Source organism: Manihot esculenta, chromosome 17 (genome assembly GCF_001659605.2).
Source record: "Manihot esculenta cultivar AM560-2 chromosome 17, M.esculenta_v8, whole genome shotgun sequence".
Taxonomy (NCBI): domain Eukaryota; kingdom Viridiplantae; phylum Streptophyta; class Magnoliopsida; order Malpighiales; family Euphorbiaceae; genus Manihot; species Manihot esculenta.
This window is the reverse complement of record NC_035177.2, coordinates 31,143,703-31,162,455: the sequence shown is the minus strand read 5'-3', so window position 1 is coordinate 31,162,455 and position 18,753 is coordinate 31,143,703. Positions and strand designations below refer to the sequence as shown.

Genomic DNA, 18,753 nt, shown 5'->3' with positions numbered 1-18,753 from the left:
AACAAAAAAACAACTAGACAAGAAAGTTGTAATTGAGCATAAAGGATAGATTTTATTGGAGGATTTCGATCAAACAGTTACACACAAGACATGTATCAAATTTAATTTAGACCTTCAAGAAGGCAGTCTCGTCATCATGAAAAGTTGCATGCAGTTCTGGACGAGAAGATGAGTAATAAAGTAAAACAAACAAAATCAAAGAATCTATAAACTCTAATAGGCAAAAGAAAATGTAGCCTTTAGGCATCTTTTGTCGAAAAATACATCATGATATATCTTGCCTGAATGAAAATCAATTGTTTTTCTGAGCTTCCTCAACACTTTTTTTAAAAAGCGATATTACATGGGCTGGCTCAGGGGCACCAAACACTGAACTTCCTGCAACAATGCAGTTTGCACCCGCTGAAGCTGCCATCTCAATTGTTGAAGGCCCTAAACCACCATCCACCTGTAAAAAGGTTGACACATTTTAATAAGTGATCATGCAGGAAAGCATGAAGAAATTTATCTTTCTCAGTGTCTATGATATACATATTAGTACAGACGAGTGATGCAAAAACAGAAACCAACATTGTCTTTCAATGGTTCCTCCTTTCAGAAAGCAGGAAATTGAAACATTTTCAAGATAAAATGTTATCTGTTACAGCAATGCGTAGGGAAGAAATACTAAAACGTTTTCAGAAGTTACAACGAGTTTTTTTTAGTTAATTTCAATTCTTTAAATCACAAACCAAAAAGGTTTTTCTTCTAACAATAACCAACTTGGAGCAGTAATGTAGAACCAGGAAGATTAGAGAAGCAAGAGAGACAAATTCTCAAATTGAAGAAGAGAAATAATTTATTTCTTCTCGTTAACCATCATAATTAAAAGCTAACAATAATGAACACCAGAGGACTATTTATAGAGCTTTTACAAGCCTAATCACATAGGGATTTAGAAACCCTAATTCAATTCTAAGAGGATATAAAACTAAGTAAACTTCACAAGTAAATACTTCTTAGATAATAACTACAATAATATCAGACTTCCTAAATAAGTGAAATATTAATCTTCCAAATTTATGGAACATTATTCCCAAATATCCTAATTTGACTATCCTTCCTATGCTGCATCAATCTCCCTTGGTCAAAGAAAACTCGACCTTGAGTTTTATAGAGCAGTGTCACATATAGGAGCCCTACTTTTAGAAATAATAATAACAGTAATGTGGAGATTCAGTAATATGAATAGATTTAGTTAGAAAGTCCACTAGTAATTTGTTGGAGGGAAAATTGTTATTCGCAGTTACTGAGATTGCAGTAGCTACAAGCAGAAATGCCAGAAAGATAAAGAAAGCCCAGGAATCATGAATTAATTTCAGAAGTGCCAGAAAGATGAAGATAAAAAAATAGAAATGGACTCACCTCTATATCAAGGGAAGGATACTTCTTCCTCAATGTCTTTACCTAATAACAAGAAAAAAAACAAATATAAGGCAATCACATAGGCACGATAACTAGAGAATTTGGAAAGAAAAAAGAGAAATGCCATGACACCTTATCCATCATATCTAGCATGAACTTCTGTCCTCCAAATCCAGGTTCCACAGTCATGACAAGGACCATTTCTACAGGATTTTCACACTCAATCTGTCAGTTTAAACAACAAATATTAAGTACCACAGGGCATCAAATCTTCCAAAAATCACAAATACAAAAACTTGAGGATGGAACCAGCACATAGCCACATATTCTTTTATTTTATGAAACAGTGGGGAGAAAAATTTATACCAAAGGATAAACTTCTTCAATAGGAGTTCCAGGCTTTAAAGCTACGCCAGGCTTCATGCCCTTTGACTTGATTCTCTGGATTAGTTCTCTCCAATTTTCTGCAAAATGCACCATAAGTCCATGAGAACTTCACATAAAGAGAAAACAAAAAGATAAAAAAGAGTGGGTGTTCAGCATTAAATTTTAGGTTGCAAAGGATATCACAAACCTCTGGACGCCTCAACGTGAAATGTAAATCCAGAAGCACCAGCTTTGCCTAAAGGCTCAACATAATCAAGAGGATTGGTGACCATAAGGTGGCAATCCAAATATGCCCTAAAACAAAAAAACGACAAAACATAGTGTCATAGGATGTTAGTAGTTAAAACTTTGAAAAGTTACAAATGTAAAAGGATCAAACAAGAGTGAGGCAATAAAGAAGTAAGACATTACTTTGTGTGTTTTCTCAAACTCTGAATGACTGGAGCACCAATGGTTAGATTTGGGACAAAGTGCCTACACAAAAAATGAAAATGAATATAGCCCATCCACTAAAAATGCATCATTGCAAGGACATAACCAGCATCATTCACAACATTAGCTAGTTGTAAGCATGTCTCAAAACTATAAACATCACCAAAAAAAAAAAAATCTATATCACATATCATACTGTACAAGCCTTTCACTGGAAAGAAAATACGGCATTCTGCTCTGGTCTTGTCTTTTGTTAATTACTAAAATATCTTAAGCTTCTCTTATTTACTTGCACAAAATATATTATTTCTTGAACCAAATCATTCACTCAAGACTTCCCAATCTTGTATTATGTACTAAACTAACTTAACTCCTTTAATTTCCTAATAGATAACCTTGGCCTTAAACATCATTTCAATATAACCTTGACCTTAAACATCGTTTCAGTTTCGCATGTTTCACTCCTTTAGATTAGCTAGAAGTTACATATATATTGAAAAGCAAAATTGCTTAATCCATCAACATAAAAGGAAAAATGGGTGATGGAAAAGAACCAGAATTTCAAAAATCCATGTTTTTCGAACTCAATTTCAAGGCCAGAATAATTTGCTACGTACAAGAGAATCAAGCATACCCATCCTGCAGAGAATCAGAGAAACGTCACATTACTGTTTATTAAAATTAATTACCCAAATAAACTCTGATAAGAATTAAATCGAAATCACCAAGAAAAAAGGGGGAAAAGGAAGAGAGGAGAAAGTACCATGATGTCCATGTGTAGCCAATCAGCGCCGCAATTGAGCATGCGTTCTGCCTCCGATGCCAAATTAGCGAAATCCGATGAAAGCATCGACGGTGCAATTTTCGGGGTGACGCCCATAGTTTGACCCGATTCTAATAATTACGGATCCGAATTCTGAAGGGGTACTTAGATTAGTTAAGAAAGATGCAGAACCTGAGAATGCGAGAGCGATCAAGGAGGTGTCTCTTGAACTGAAAGTTGCTAAAACGGAGTCGTTTAGGCGCTGAAAGTTTTGAATTTGGCTCACTTCTCACCTGCCCCGCCGGCCAACACTCTCACAGAGATAGCGTCTCCCTCACCCAACCGGTCTGATATCGGCGGCCCAAATAGTCAAATAGATAGTGCTGCTTGCCTTTGAATTTAGCCCAAAATCAAATTTTGGGTCCAATTGAATCAAAACTTCTGATTTATGTCCATTTTTCACGGTTATCTGGCATGATCCGGTTTACCATGAATAAAGACAGCTTCAAAATATAAATAATGTGTTTTATCTAATTTTTTTCATAAAAAAATTTATTATTTAAATCATAATAATGTGTTTGATATATTTCCAGACAGTATATCCCCATCTGAAAATAAAAATCACCAGAAGAAACAGTGGGTAAGGTTGGTGTGGCCTAACAAAGACAACATGTTTATTCTGTGATTACTGATTAGAGGCTTAATTATGATAATACTTTGAGCTTTTTAATTTCTTTTTTGGAACTTTCTAAGATGATTCCAATCAAATTGGCTCATCTTTTTTGTTTTATTTTAAAAAAATGGCCCATCTTTTTTAATATTTATGCTTGTCTTCCTAATGTCAGATAATGGCTTTTCAACTTTATTCTTTTCCTCTTTTATATCCTTTATTTTAGGTATTTATAAGTTAATTCAACTTTATTAATCCAAATACTGGTGACTAAATTAACTTGCTTAAAAAGAAATTTTTTACCACAATTTTTTCTAAGATAAGATGAGAAGTGAATTAGGACTTTTAGGGAAGGATTGCATCATAGTTGGTAAAAAAAGATTTAATTAGATTTATGATTATTGATAGATCACTATCTTCCACTTGTCAGAATATCCAACTATGGAAAACGATAATCTTCCACTAAAAACAACTACGACTGTGACTCACACACACCTTCCATTTGCTGCCAACCACACCATTTATTCACTTCATTAAATTAAGGGTAATTTATTATTGAGTTACTAATTATATAAATTAATTTTTAAATTTTACAAAATACATTAAAATATATAATTATTTGTTGGTTTATATTACTTTTAATTATATTAATTACATTTTCTTAATTTATATAAAAAGCAAGTTTATTTTATACAAAAATGAGAGTTTATTCTTAATAATTTTTTTTAATGAATGTAATATCGTGAAGATTTACTAAATAGATATTAATTTAATAATTTAATCGATAAATTTTATTATTATTTTTTTATTTTTTTATAGTATTTAATTAAAACATAGAGCTAAGAAAAACCATTAAAGGATCATAAAGAGGAAAGAAATTGAAAACTTTGTGAAAGAGATATATACCAAACTCTTTGAATATAGAAAACTGAAGGCTACTTAATTATTGACTTCATCTATATATGTTATCTTAAATATTTATTTAATTTCATTTTCATGGATATATAAGTCAATGGGGTAATTCTGTTAGCCAACAAATTTGCCCTGTACAAGTGCCTACATATGTCTTAGACAAGAGAGTGTCCTTTTCATGCAAGCCCTACCCCCATGTGTAGGACTTTTATTTATATAGCAATAGCTCACCTATTTTTCAAAGAGAATAGAAAACTTAACTTATATTTATGTCTATTATTTTTAACCGGTAATATTAATTGTTGTGGCAGCACTCATAGGATTAGTCCAGTAGTAAATACATTTGAGGGATTAGTCTGATAGTAAATGCATTTGAGTAAATCTGAGAGATTTCAGGTTCTACTCTCCCGATTTTCAATCTCCATTTCAAATAAATTATTGTAGTAATTATTAATTATTTCATTACAATAAAAGTATAAATTTTTTAACTTCTAAAGAATTGTTTTTTTATATACATTTTAAATAGAAAAAAATTAATTAAAATTAATTTTTATAAAATTATTGAGTTTAAATTGATTTGGAAATTTAAGTAAGAGTAATGCTATATGAATTAAATTGATTTGCATTTATTACATATAAATAATATAAAAAAGTTATCAATGTCCTTATATAAAATTTCTGTTGAAGCAAAGTGTGAGTGTGGTTCATCCATCGCAATCCCGTTTCCATTCCTATTCCTGAGGATAAAAATTAAACTTGCATCACTAGATTTATGTCTTTTTTTTTTCTTTGGTCTAAAATCATGACACTTCTCCTATTCTGTCACATTGGAAACAGAAAGCTTAGCAGCCGAGTCTTGTATGTGCCCTTACCAAGGGCTTGTTTGAATTGTTTTTGTCTTTGTTGGGTATCTATGTAACCTGCCCTCTTTTTAGTAAAATTTTGCCAAAACATTAAATTTGTCCTTTAATTAGATTGTAGGAACTAAAAATATTAATTTTTTTTAATTTTATTCATAAATTATTATTAAAAAATTAAATAAAATTATTATTTGTACGAATTTAAAATTTAAAAGCATGAACTACATTCTTTTTAATTTATTTAATTTTTTTTGAGTTTATTTAGTAGTTTACTAACAATTTAAGGGTAAATTTAAAATGAAAAATAAAATTTAACATTTTAACTCTAAGACAATTTTGAAATTTTTGCCCTTAAAATTTTATTTTTCCCAACACTTTGGCAATAAATATATTAATTAGTGTTTTTTTAATTATTTTATTCAAGCACAAATTTTAGATGTTATAATTTTGTAAACAATTTTAATATTGTTGAACCTAAATGTTCTAATTCTTGTTTTGATAATTAATAAACAATTGGTATGCTACTAATTATCTTCAAAGGTGTTTGTATTGAGCTTGTAGGTCCCTTGCTAACAAGAATGAAATTGCTTCAATCTCAAAAGGGAAAAGTGCCTATTTTAGAAGCATACCACAAGAAATGGATCATAAAGTAATTTCTTGTTTATGTTTTGTCAATTTATTCATTGTGAATTTCAATTAATTAGTTATGATGGCTCAAGGTTTCTTTCATTTCTAAAAGTTTTTTAGATATGGCCAAATCTTTAAGTACTTGATTTTCGGGGACTAAAATGAAATTTTTCAAAAGAAGTGATTTTGAAATTATTCTTTATCAAAATCAAAGATCTAAAAATATGGGTTACAAAAATTCAAACGGATTGAAAAATGAATTTTTATAGCCTAAGTTATGATTTTTCAAAGAATTTAATGAAATATTTTTGTGCCCCCTAAAGCCAAATTCGGCTTTCGAAAGTCAGGGTCAGAGACGAAAGTCCCACATGTTCGGCCGCCGAACATTGACTTTCGGCCGCCGAAAGTGTGTTTTCAACTTGCAGCCTAAAGTGCAATCTTCAGACTCCGAAAGTAAGGGACAGAGACGAAAGTCCTGTATGTTCTGCCGCCGAACATTGGCTTTCGGCCGCCGAAGGTGTGATGCTCCCTAAGCTAAATGTTTGGCTTCCGAAAGTGAAGGACAGAGGCAAAAGTTACCTATATTCGGCCGTCGAACATTACCTTCAGCCGCCGAAAGTGTGCTTTTAAGTCTGCCTCCAAAGCCTAAAGTTCGGCTTCCGAAAGAGAGGGACAGAGACGAAAGTCCCACAAGTTCGGCCGCCGAACTATGACTTTAGGCCGCCGAAAGTCCTTTTTTAAAGAGTGATGTTCTTCACCTCAAATGGTTCGGCCGCCGAACTCTAAGCTTAGGCCGCCAAACCTGAGTTTTTCTGAATACGGTGTAACGGTTATTTCTGCACATAAACGGCTCTATTTGCATTTAATGTACTCCCAACGGCCATATTTATGACTGAACTATAAATACAATGAGTTTTTGATATGAAAAGGTTACAACAACCATCTAAGCAAATATTTATTGAGATTACAGCATTTTTCACTTTCTCTCTCTAAAAACCTTGAGCCAAAGCATTAATTTCTTGAAAGCTTGTTTTGAGTTGTAATTGGTTGGGTTTACAGAGTGAGTAAAGGTTGTTGAGTGATTCTATTGTAGTGGGTGTGGTATTGAGCAAAGGATTGCTCTTAAGTGAAAAAGAGATTTGTAAAGAGCAAAGGCTTGCTCTAAGATTATAAGGGTTTTAATCTTCACCCAAAGAAGATTTAATAGTGGAGTTGAACTCTCAAGGTGGGCCTTGAGGAGAGGACGTAGGCTTGAGATACTTGAACCTCTATAAATCCTTGTGTTGATTATCTTCTTTCCTATTGCCTTCTAATTTGTGTTTTTTCCTTTAAATTTTTTATAAACTCAATTCACCCCCCTCTTAGGTTGCTTCAAGGGACAACAAATATCACTGACCTTAGCCAAAAGCTCATTAGAAAATATTTTTTATTATATTTTTCTGTATATAAATATATTCTAATCTATATCAAAACTATAATAATTCAAATGCAATATGTTGTAGATGCATTGTATGCCACTTATAATAGACGTAAACAAGAAAAACAATTAAGGAAATTGAGCAAAATTAATTGCTTAACTGGCAGCATAATATCTTATTGATTTAGTTAATATGATAGCATAATTTCAGCAACATGATCTTAACAATTATTTTTATTTAGTTTCTTAATTAATTTGATATACTGTTTTAAAGGAATTCTTAGGATTTCTAATTATTATCTTTCTATTTCTATCAACTTTTAACCTCTATTTAACTCAGAGGTTAAGACTCTCTCTTCCTAATGAGTCTAGAGGTTTAAGACTCCCTTATCGAGTTTTTTTGTTCTTTCGTTGTAGGGTCTTCACGAGGACTTAACCGGAATAAAGGAAAGGCTGTGGAAGCATATTTTCCGATACATCGCCCTATGACCCAATCCATCACACAAAGTCATAACAATTTCGTATCACAATCCAATACTATAGGCGATCTCAACCCAAATGAGGAATTGCAAGCTCTCTTTCAAGAGGCTCACGATGCCACAAAAGTCAGAATAGCTGCAACAAAATCTCGAATGAAAGTCCGAGTCACCCAGAATAAATAAAAATTGGAGACTCAACTACAACAGCAATCACGATAATTTCATAATTTTTTCAATGCTCCTAATCGTAATCAAGGACGAGAATAAGAAAGGAAACTAGCAACAACAATAACCAAGAGACTCAACATGACAAGACCAGATACAAGGCAAATTCAACTAGCGGAATGATAGCCAAGTACACTAAACTTGATTTTTCCACTTTTGATGGATCTAAGGACCTGTTAGTATGGTTGCACATATGTGAAAAAAAAAATTCATCAAAAAACACTTGAGTTGGAGAAGGTTGGCTTGGCTGCCTTTCATATGGTTCGGGAAGCATAACTCCGGTACTATCGCATTGAACAAGAAGAACCCAATCTACCATGAGTGACCTTTAAAGAATATTGCACCCTATACTTTGGCTCCCCATTGTGTAGAAAACCTTTAGGGAAATTGGTGATCGTGAAACAAGCTAGGGTGGTGGAGGATACTAATGTCATTTTCAGGCTTTGCTAGCCCAAGCCACTATGGTAAGAATATATCAAGAAGTTGATTTGTTCACTGCCAGCCTTGTTGATTTTGTCCGCTTGTATGTCAAAAAGCAAAGTCCCACTAATCTGGCCTAAGCTATGAACTTTGCTCGTACTTTTGAAAAGAAACACTTAGCACGCACCAACACCATCCTCAAGGGACCATGGGCGAGTATAGGAGTCAATCCTAAAGCTACCTATGCCATACCGGCACCATCCAATTCTACCTCAAAATATTTCATGGGATCTAATATTTTATCAAAAAGTTGACAAGGGTTGGAATGGCGGAGCGAGCATAGGTCTATGTTACAATTGTGATAATCCATATCTGATGGGACACTAATGTTAAAAATTATTCTGGTTACAATTTTATCGGTAGACAATAAAATTCACAATGTTTTTAATATTTCGCTTCTCTACATGGGAGGACATAACTCAGTTTTGCACAACTTATCTCAACTTTGAGCTCGAAGATCCCCTCTTTCTTCAAGAGAGGTAAAGTGTTATTGATGAATTGTAGGCCGATCTTATGATAGACGTAAACAAAGAAAACAATAAAAAAGTTGACTAAAATTAATGGTTTGGTTAGCAGCATAATATTTTATTGATCTTAGTTAATATGATAACATAATTTCAGCAATATGATTTCAGCAATATGATTTCAGCAACATTCTTTTATTTAGTTTTTCAATTAATTGATTTACTATTTTAAATGAATTTTTAAGATTTTTAATTATTTTCTTTTTATTTCTACCAACTTGGAACCTTTATTTATTGGGAAAAATTGAATTAATAAAATCATTAATCAGAATTTTAATTCCTACCTTACATAGGTTAATACTCTTTCTTTCCAATGGATCTAGCGGTTTAGAGCTTTTTATCGAATTCTTGTATTCTTTCATTATAGGATCTTCACAATGACGTAACCGAAATAAGAAAAAGCCTATAAAAATAGATTTTTTAATACATCATACAATCCTTCACACAAATTCGTAACACAATATTAAAAAATGGTAAATCAAATATTCAAATTATTATTATTATTATTATTATTATTATTATTATTATTATTATTAATTCCATATAAATATATTAGATTAATATTTTTATCATTTCAATTTGATTCATAAAATAATTATATAAAAGTTGTTATGAGTTGAAGTTTAAATAGTTAAAGTCAAATGTTAATTTGATTCGTATTTTAATTTTATAGCTTGAATTTATTTTATTTAAAAGATATTAAACTCAAAATCGATTCATTTTAAATGTAAAATGAGATAAGTTCATTTTTATATTTAATTTTAAATATATAAAATTGTGAACTTGTAAAATTATATTGATTTCACTATTTTTTTTTAAAAAGTGATTTTATCTCATATTTGTTAGCTTTTCAACACATTTTCACTAGTTAATTCGTAATTAAAATTTATAAAATCGTGCGAGTCAACTCATAAGTTATACTAGACTTATTTAGAAACGGGTCAAATTTAAAAGGCTCCATTCGTTTATAATCCTAAAAAAATAATTAATTAACTGCTTAATTGCAAATATTTTAATACTTTTATATTATTTTTATAATTTTAATTTAATTTTATTATAATAAATATCATCAGTTATTTAAATAACATTAAACCAAAAAGAAATACGCAGTCCCTCGCGTTTATTAAATAAAGAAAACAAATTAAATAAGTATCACAATATTAATAGTTTTGATAATATTTAAATTTTAATAAATTAAAAAATAAACTTTTTGAGCTAAGATTATTAAAATAATAAATTTAAATATTGATTAAAATTTTTAAAATAATATAACAATTATCACAATATTAAACTATTAAATAATAAGTTCAAATTATTATTAAATAAGATTTTTTAAAATCTCTAAAAAAAATTATATTTCTTAAATAAATAAATTATTTTTCATCGTAAAACTATATCAAAACTAACATATATTTCTTGATTTTTTTTAAAAAATAAATGATTTAATTTATACATTTTAATTTTATTAAACTAAATTTTCTTTATAAATTAATATTGTTATTTTATTTTATTTATTTTTTTTAGTAAATCAGCCATTAGCAAATTTTCTTTTCCCATAAAATTATGCCATTCAAACCTGTGCAATGGATTCAAATCAGTAAAGAACTTCCCCTTATAAAAAAAATATAATTTTTTTTTTGAAAAGCAAAACTACTTATTAATTTAATAAAATTTTATTAAATAATAAGAGAGAAATAATTATGTAGTTAGAGTATGAACCCATTTAATAAAAATATCAGTTCTAAAATCTAATAAAAATTTATAATTATTTAAAATTAAATATCTGCATAAGATAATTTGACAAAAATACTCCTCAAGTGCCTATTTAAACCTCTGCATAACATAATTTGACAAAAATATTCCTCATTCTTTCTCATCTCTCGAGCATAAATCATTAAAATTTTTCAAATAAAGTCACGGAAGAGAGCTTCTACAATATAAAACTCAAATAAAGTTCTAAAATTGATGTAGTCGTTGCGATTCCGGAAATTCATAATAACTAGTAAACCTCCATTGAATATTACCTTCCGAAACAATCGAATCAATAAAATTTGAAGAAAAGCCAACCACAGAAATAGACTCGTAACTCTTCCATATTAACGAAAAGTTTTCTCCCGATCCTTATTTATTGACTAAAAAATAACCATCAAAATGTAAAAAATTACGAAAAAATTTCATACGAGAACTAAGAACTTTTGTTTCCCTCAAAAATAAAATGTTCATAATTATGAATCAAATCTTTCAATGCAATAACTGTCCGAGAATTGCCGCCATAAATCTATAAAAAAAGTTTACATATTTTGAAAATTGATTGGATTATATGTGAGAAACAACTCACTATACAAAAATCATAAGTGACGATCGGAATATTTCTGAAACTATTAATAGGGACAATAATATCTTTTTTATATCGTGTTTCATGATAAAGAGAAAAGAATAAGTTAGATTTAATGAAGAGAAAAAAGCAAAACCATCGAGGCACAAAAGTACCACAGAACAAAATTATTATAAATTTTTTTTTAATATTTATATAAGAAAAATAAAATAAAATAAAAAATATAAATTTATAATTATAAATTAATATTTATTAAAATTTATATAAAAAATATAATTTAATTTATTCTTATATAAACTAGAGGTTTCTATAGTCTTTACGTGTCAAGGAATCCTTTGACAATAATCGTAGTGAGAATTAATTTGTGTATTTTGTGAATACCAATTTCCACAATTTCCGCATGGATTATCGTCTACATTTGTGCTCATTCCCTAGTCAATTTTGGTAGGTTTAAATGTTGCCCACTTCTCACAATCCATATTGTAAATTATAAATTTAATTAGAATTATGTAACAGCCCAAATTAAGCTCGTCTATGAGCTGTCACTGAGCTATACACCTGATAAGAGTCTATCTAGATAATACGCGATTTTATTCATAAAAAAAAAAAAAATTCAAATATCATAGTTTTTGATTTTTCGTTAAAACTTATTCGCTCTCTTTGTAATAGAATGAAATTTCATAGAAAATTATTATTAGATAATACAATTTAACAGATTTTATAGTATTTATAATCGCATTTCATATACATTAGTTGTGTTAGTCAAATTTTTATAAGATTTGATAACTAATTTTATTGGAGGATGAATATAAAAATTAAGATGTGCATTATCACCCAACTGCTTTTGAATTATAAACAATTCATTACTTTTTTTTCTTTCAGTTTAATGATTTGAATATTAGAGTAACTGTTATGAATGCGAATTATCTCACATTTTCTTTTTTATAAATTGACCGATCGAAGTATAATTTCATTTCAGTCATACTAAAAATTAAATAAAATTAAAATATAGATAATTTTATAGAATGACAAGTAAAATAAAATTTTAATTTATAAATAATATTAACTTTAATTTTATATAAAAATTACTAATATATTTAAATGGTAATTCACACATAAATTTATAAAACAGTGTTTGACATATATACATTAAAGCTAAATGATAGCAATAAAAAGATCAAATTTATTCGTCAATTATATAATTAAATTTTATTTTTTAATTTAAATTTATATTTTAACTATTATTTAAAGATAATATAAAATTATATGATGGATGAAATATATATTATTTTAAACACAGTTATTATGGTTAAAAAAAAGGAAAATTTACAAATTTTTTGATTGAAAAAAAAAAGAGTAAAATGGGAAAAACACTTAGATTTTATTATTATTATATTATTTATTTAATATTTTAAAATTTTAGATTCTCAAATGTGTTTACTTCACACTAAAATTATTTATTTTGTTTTGTAAACATATTAAAATCAATTATAATCTTAAAAGCTTTGCTAGTGTTAAAAAGTCAATAGTCTTTTTATAAAAAAAAAATAGACTAATTTTTAAATTTTATTTATTTATTTATAATTGCTTGGATATTAAATTTAGTATAAATTATCAATGGATTATAAATTTAAAATAATATCATTTTTGATATTAAAAACATTTATGATAAGTTTTTGCTTTTTTTGTAAAAGAAGTCAACAGTCTTCTCATACAAAAAAGTTGATAATTGTTTCATGTTACTTAATTATTTATAATATGTTCGATATTAAAATTATTTTACTATATTTATTTTCTTTTAATAAAAAATCTTAAGTTTAAATTATATATATATAGTAAAATTATATTTTCGGTATGTTATATGATTTTTATAATTTATAGAATAATAATAATAATAATAATAATAATAATAATAATATAAAAATAAAAGAGAACTATTATTTAAAATAATACGTTTTATGATAATTATTAATTAATTGTAACATTATTTTAACTTTTATTAGTAAAATGATTAAGAATTATTTCAATTATTAAAATGTTGTTATTGAAATAGATGATAATTAATTTATATTTTATATTTTATAAAAAATAAATATAATATTAGATAAATAAAGATATTTTCGTTAGTTATCAAATAAAACATTGTAAAGATAAATTTAAAATATATAATTATTTTGAATAATTTTAAAAGATTATATAACTAATTTATTATATATTATAGTTAATTTATTGAATAAGACATTTTCGTAATAATATATTTTTTTATTTTTTAATTATTAATAAATAACCCGTCTTTATATATATTTATAAAAATATTTAATTTCATATTTTTATAAATATTTAAAAATTTATTTTTTATTAATTTTATTATATAATATAATTTTATAATAATCATATTATAACATAACATTAAATAATTTATATATATATATATATATATATATATATATATATATATATATATATAAAATAAAATTATCATATAATTTATATTTTCATTTTAAAAAAATTTAATATTATTATATCTTATATATCTTTTTAAATTTTTTTTAACTAATTAAAATTAATATAAAAATAAAATTATAATCTATTTTAAAAATTAAATTTTAAAAAATGAAATTATTAACTATTTAAATAATTAAATATTATTATAAATAATTTAAAGACTGAAAGTTAGTACGAGTCATACCATTATCCTTTAGCATAGATAAATTTATTATATATTCGTTAATTTAATCAATTAAAAAAATTTAAGCTTAAATTAAATTTAAATATTTATTTTTTTAATAAAAATAAAAATATTTAATTTATAAATTACAAAAATTTATTTTGATAACATGCAATGTAACCTCCATGTTGGGGCTTATAACAGTCCAATCACAATCAAAATAAAAATAATAATAAATTAAAGCAAAACAGAAGGCCAATGACAGCACAGAGCACATGGAAACAGAGCCTCAATAAACCAATCAGTGCATAAAATTCCAATCTTTTTCTCTGTTTCCACTTTCCCACTTCCTGCAAAAAAAATTTCACCAAGCCCCAAGACTGGAGGCTTTTCTCATGGTAGAAAAATCTATAGGACCCATCAACCCTTTTTGAATTTCCTATACACATCATCTCCATACATTTGCTTACTGCTCCATCTTCCCTTTCAAGGCCAATCTCTATTAGTTTGTCTACTTTTTTTCTTTAATTTAAGCCATTTTCTTGTTTCTACTCCTTTACAACAACGCCAAACCAAAGAATAACGCTTCTTCTCTCTTTCTCTCTCTCTCTCTCTCTATATGAAGTAAAAGCTGTTTCTGTTTAACTTTCTTCTCTTCATCAATATCTGTGATGGTCAGAGTGGGAGCCTTGGTTGTGGTGGTGATTCTTTAGACTCGGAAGGAAAAAATGGGTTCTTGCGTTTCTTCCCACAAGGGTACCCCAGACTCGGCAATAAAACTTGGAGTGTCGTTTGGATCCAACACGGACAATCTCGTGATCCCAGAAACACCTATTAAGGATAAGCATGTCAATGGTGACCATCCAATCAAGACTTTTGAGGACTATGGTATGGTCTTAAAATCTTTGGTTTAGTTGGGTGCTTGAAGGGGAAAAAAAGGCAATTATTTTTGTTTTTTAATCTTATAATATAGTATAAAGTCGTTGGCTTTTCAGTATTATTCAGTTCTCAGCGATCTGCAATGGCTGGTGGGGTATGTGGGAGTTGCTTCAGATGTGTGGCCATGTGCTTGAAGATATAAAGAAACTAAAAATTATTACAATAAACAAAGTTTCTTGCTGAAATATTTAATACTTGGTACTGTTTTGTGGTTTTAAAAGTGGTTTTAAACCTAATTAATGGTTGAAGATTTGCCTGATATGGTTATGAGGGAGATGTATTGGCCTTTTTGTTTTGTATTGATTCTGGTGATTTTACTTTTCTTTTTTTGTTTCCTTTCATCCCCTAAATCTCTTACTCATAGGAACTTTCAATGTCATTCTACTCTGCTGTTGATTTTTATTGTTATTGATTCTTTTCCTGTAAATATCATGTTCATTGAATTTATTTTCTGGGTTATAAAGAAGGAATTACTAGATGATGAAGGAAATGAAATAGGATATGGCTGGTAGATGATGTTATTCATACTTTTAGGTTGCAGGATACTATGGATTTTCTTTATTTTTCTTTATTTCCTTTTAATTTCTTGGATGGAATCATCACAGTTGATGAACGTACCAGGATCCTTGGAAGTCCAGAGTCCTGGAATGCCTTTTTCTAACTTCCTTTTAATATGAATTCTCTCAAGTGTCTATGCATCACAGCTTTCCTTGGATACTATATTATAAAAGCTTTTCTTTTCTTTTCTCTTCTTTTTAAAAAAATTCTTAATGAAGTGTTCTTCCTGTTCTGCAAGAATGATAATGCAAGTTTTTCCATTAGAAATTTGTATTTTTGTTTTTTTTTTTTAGTATTCTGCAGTATGCAGAATAGAAAATTCTGTTACGAAGTCATGTTATTGATGATATTTTGGAACTACATATCATGCAAAATGGACTAAGGTTTTCGCTATGAGGATTTTATTTTCCCCGAACTGATCATAGACTGTTGTATCTTTGTTGAATCTGTCAGTGTGTTAATGTCGGATTCTTTAACACCTCATGGCAATAAGTCTTCTAAATTTGTAACATTTGTTATGCAGACAAGTTATTACAACTTACCTTCTACTCATACCTAATGACACCGATTTATGAATACTGTTCTGGCCTTTTGCAAGAATGCAGCTATGTGGGGCCATTAGTTATTGCCTAATTGATGATCATGTGTCGTGTGTAAATTGCTATCTGTTCTTGATGTGAGTAGGAGAGAGATGGTCCACCATCTGGGAATGGTTGACATTCACTTGAAATCACTTAGATATTTTGGGAACTCTACTGGGGAACTGAACAGGAATCCCAAGAAGGATAAAGAAGTAAATGAACTGATTACTGTAGATGTTTGTGATGGTCTTCCGAGCCCATTGGGTGTCTGACAATGACATTCAATGGTGCTTCACATGAGTTCATTTTTTGTCTCCTCTGAAAATCTGACAAAGGGATAAGAAGAGATGAATTCCTATTTTGTCATATTTGACTTAGTAAATTAAAGACGATGAAATTTGCTGTGGTTTTAAATTACTTGAAGCTTATATATGTTTGCTTATTTTGCAGGCAGCAAAGATGAAACCTTTTTTGATTCCCAACCTTGGTTAGAATCAGATTGTGAAGATGATTTCTTCAGCGTCAATGGTGGTAAGAAATTGTTCGAGCTTACTTGTCTGGAAAACTTATTCAATTTTGTGTTTCAGATGTCTTATGTTGTTGAATTCAGAAATGTTAGTTTATGTTAATTCTGTGATTTTTGCTTCTTATTATGCAGAATTCACCCCATCACGTGGCAGTACCCCAGTTCATCATAGCTTCATCATGGGGACCCCCAAGATCAACAAAGCCTCTTTGGAAGACAGACTTCCTGGTGCAACACCTGAACCATCTCCAGGGAAGAAGAAGAGACTATCTGAACTATTTGAAGAGAGTCTGAGAGAAGAAATGGAAGAAAAGCAGAATACTGATACTGCCAATGGGAAGCCAACGATTGTTGATGTATCTGCCTCTGCTACACCTTATCTCTCTGGAACCAGCAGTATATGCAGCAGTGAAAGGACTGCTAATGGGGATGCCTTAATTGAGAGGGAGAAATCAACCAAGTCTGGACAATGTTGCCTTCCAAGCTTGATTTCTTGCCGTAGTTTTAGTGAGAAGAAGAAGATGAGTCCAGCTCCGGCTATAGCTGTAAATGATGAAGCCTAATATGGGAGTGTTAGGATCTCAACCACCTTGAGGTCATAAGTTATGTGCAGCCAACAATTTCTAGTACAAGAGAACTTTGTTTATATGGATCGAGGGCATACATAAGGCAACAGAGAGAATATGTATAATGTCGAAATCAGGAATTTACTGTGTCTCAAGGTGAGTTATATTACCTCCTGCAAGTGTGGAGGTTTTGTTTAGTTGTAGAGGGATATTACAGTAAGATATTTCCTGAAATAAGAGGATAAGACCATAAATTGCCCTTGTAATGATACCTATGTTTATAGAGAAAAATGTACTTCGTGTGCATGTAATTATTGAAGTTTTTTTAAGTTTTCGGATTCCATTGTCATCTTGGAAATCAAAAATAAGACGACAAATGAGCTTTTACAAAAATCATCTAGCTGCTTCAGAAAACAAAGATACAGATATATCATACTGTGATCTGGACAAGAATGTCCCAGGAAATGACAAAATAAGTAAAAAGATCTTTGTTCTTGCAAATCAGCAAGACCATTCCAATGTCCATTGCATAACCTACCAAATTACAACATGTGATTGCAGGACATGATCCATAACAACTCAAAATGGATCATGTGCCCATTAAGATTTTTTTTATCCTTCCCATTCCTTTGTTCTTATATGGATCGACCATTGGGGAGCTGATTATATGCCTGCAAGCTTCACTTCATGTGAGGAATCCAACGTCCATTTTTCAGAAATTAGCTGTCGGAAACTGCACATGTCTCCGATCTGTACTATAAACCATTGGTGGTTATTTATGATAATATTTTTCTATTTTTTATTTTTTAAAGAAAATTCTAATTTTTATCTACTATAGAAAAATAAGGAAACAAGAAAATTACTTTCATCTATAATAATACAAAAATATTCTAATTTCAAAAAATCATAATTTTTATAATTAAAAAATAAATTATTTAAAAATATAATTGTTTTGCTTTTCAAAAATTTTCGCCTTATTTTTATTCTATAATAATATAATTAATTTTATAATTATAAACAAATTTTTTTAACAATGATTTAATTTTAATTGTAGAAAAATTATAATAAATTTTTACTTAATTTTCTATAAGTGAATAAGCCTTTTCGAGTCCTAAATACTATAAAAAAAGGCTCATAATTTTTAAAAAAAATTATGCTGGGGTTTTTATTTATTTGTTCAATAACAAAAGTAGTTCTTATCCTCAGCCCTTTTTTGGATTTGTTTCCATTTTTATAACAGAAAATTAGAAAAAAAGAGAGAGAAGCCCATGCTGGCACCGTCACCACTCATCATAGACCCTCGTCTTGTCTCCTAGTAAGGAGTTTGAATTCAGTTGAGCTGTTAGGCCAGGTTTCTTTGATTTTGTTATGGGTCTAACACTTTACTTATTTTGATAAAA

The 18,753-nt window shown here is 28.9% G+C and overlaps 2 protein-coding genes across 2 annotated transcripts; one reads left to right on the top strand and one right to left on the bottom strand.

Annotated features, from left to right (window-relative positions):
* Window positions 1-32: 32 nt before the first annotated feature.
* LOC110604566 (ribulose-phosphate 3-epimerase, cytoplasmic isoform) lies at window positions 33-3,468 on the bottom strand. The gene is made up of 8 exons (XM_021742800.2): window positions 2,987-3,468; window positions 2,858-2,862; window positions 2,203-2,265; window positions 1,979-2,085; window positions 1,771-1,868; window positions 1,537-1,629; window positions 1,405-1,446; window positions 33-448 (listed from the first exon to the last, which is right to left on the bottom strand). The coding sequence occupies exons 1-8, from the start codon at window positions 3,101-3,103 to the stop codon at window positions 293-295; spliced, it is 681 nt and encodes a 226-aa protein (XP_021598492.1). The 5' UTR covers window positions 3,104-3,468; the 3' UTR covers window positions 33-292.
* An 11,038-nt stretch (window positions 3,469-14,506) lies between these two features.
* Window positions 14,507-17,694, top strand: LOC110605333 (uncharacterized protein At3g27210). The gene is made up of 3 exons (XM_021743831.2): window positions 14,507-15,071; window positions 16,712-16,792; window positions 16,920-17,694. The coding sequence occupies exons 1-3, from the start codon at window positions 14,912-14,914 to the stop codon at window positions 17,348-17,350; spliced, it is 672 nt and encodes a 223-aa protein (XP_021599523.1). The 5' UTR covers window positions 14,507-14,911; the 3' UTR covers window positions 17,351-17,694.
* Window positions 17,695-18,753: the final 1,059 nt, after the last annotated feature.

Coding starts and splice junctions, on each gene's coding strand:
- LOC110605333 (XM_021743831.2), top strand. CDS start 14,912: ATGGGTTCTTGCGTTTCTTCCCACAAGGGTACCCCAGACTCGGCAATA. Junction 15,072..16,711: donor CAAGACTTTTGAGGACTATG/GTATGGTCTTAA, acceptor CTTATTTTGCAG/GCAGCAAAGATGAAACCTTT. Junction 16,793..16,919: donor TTTCTTCAGCGTCAATGGTG/GTAAGAAATTGT, acceptor CTTATTATGCAG/AATTCACCCCATCACGTGGC.
- LOC110604566 (XM_021742800.2), bottom strand. CDS start 3,103: ATGGGCGTCACCCCGAAAATTGCACCGTCGATGCTTTCATCGGATTTC. Junction 1,630..1,770: donor TTGAAGAAGTTTATCCTTTG/GTATAAATTTTT, acceptor TTAAACTGACAG/ATTGAGTGTGAAAATCCTGT. Junction 449..1,404: donor ATCCTTCCCTTGATATAGAG/GTGAGTCCATTT, acceptor ACCTTTTTACAG/GTGGATGGTGGTTTAGGGCC.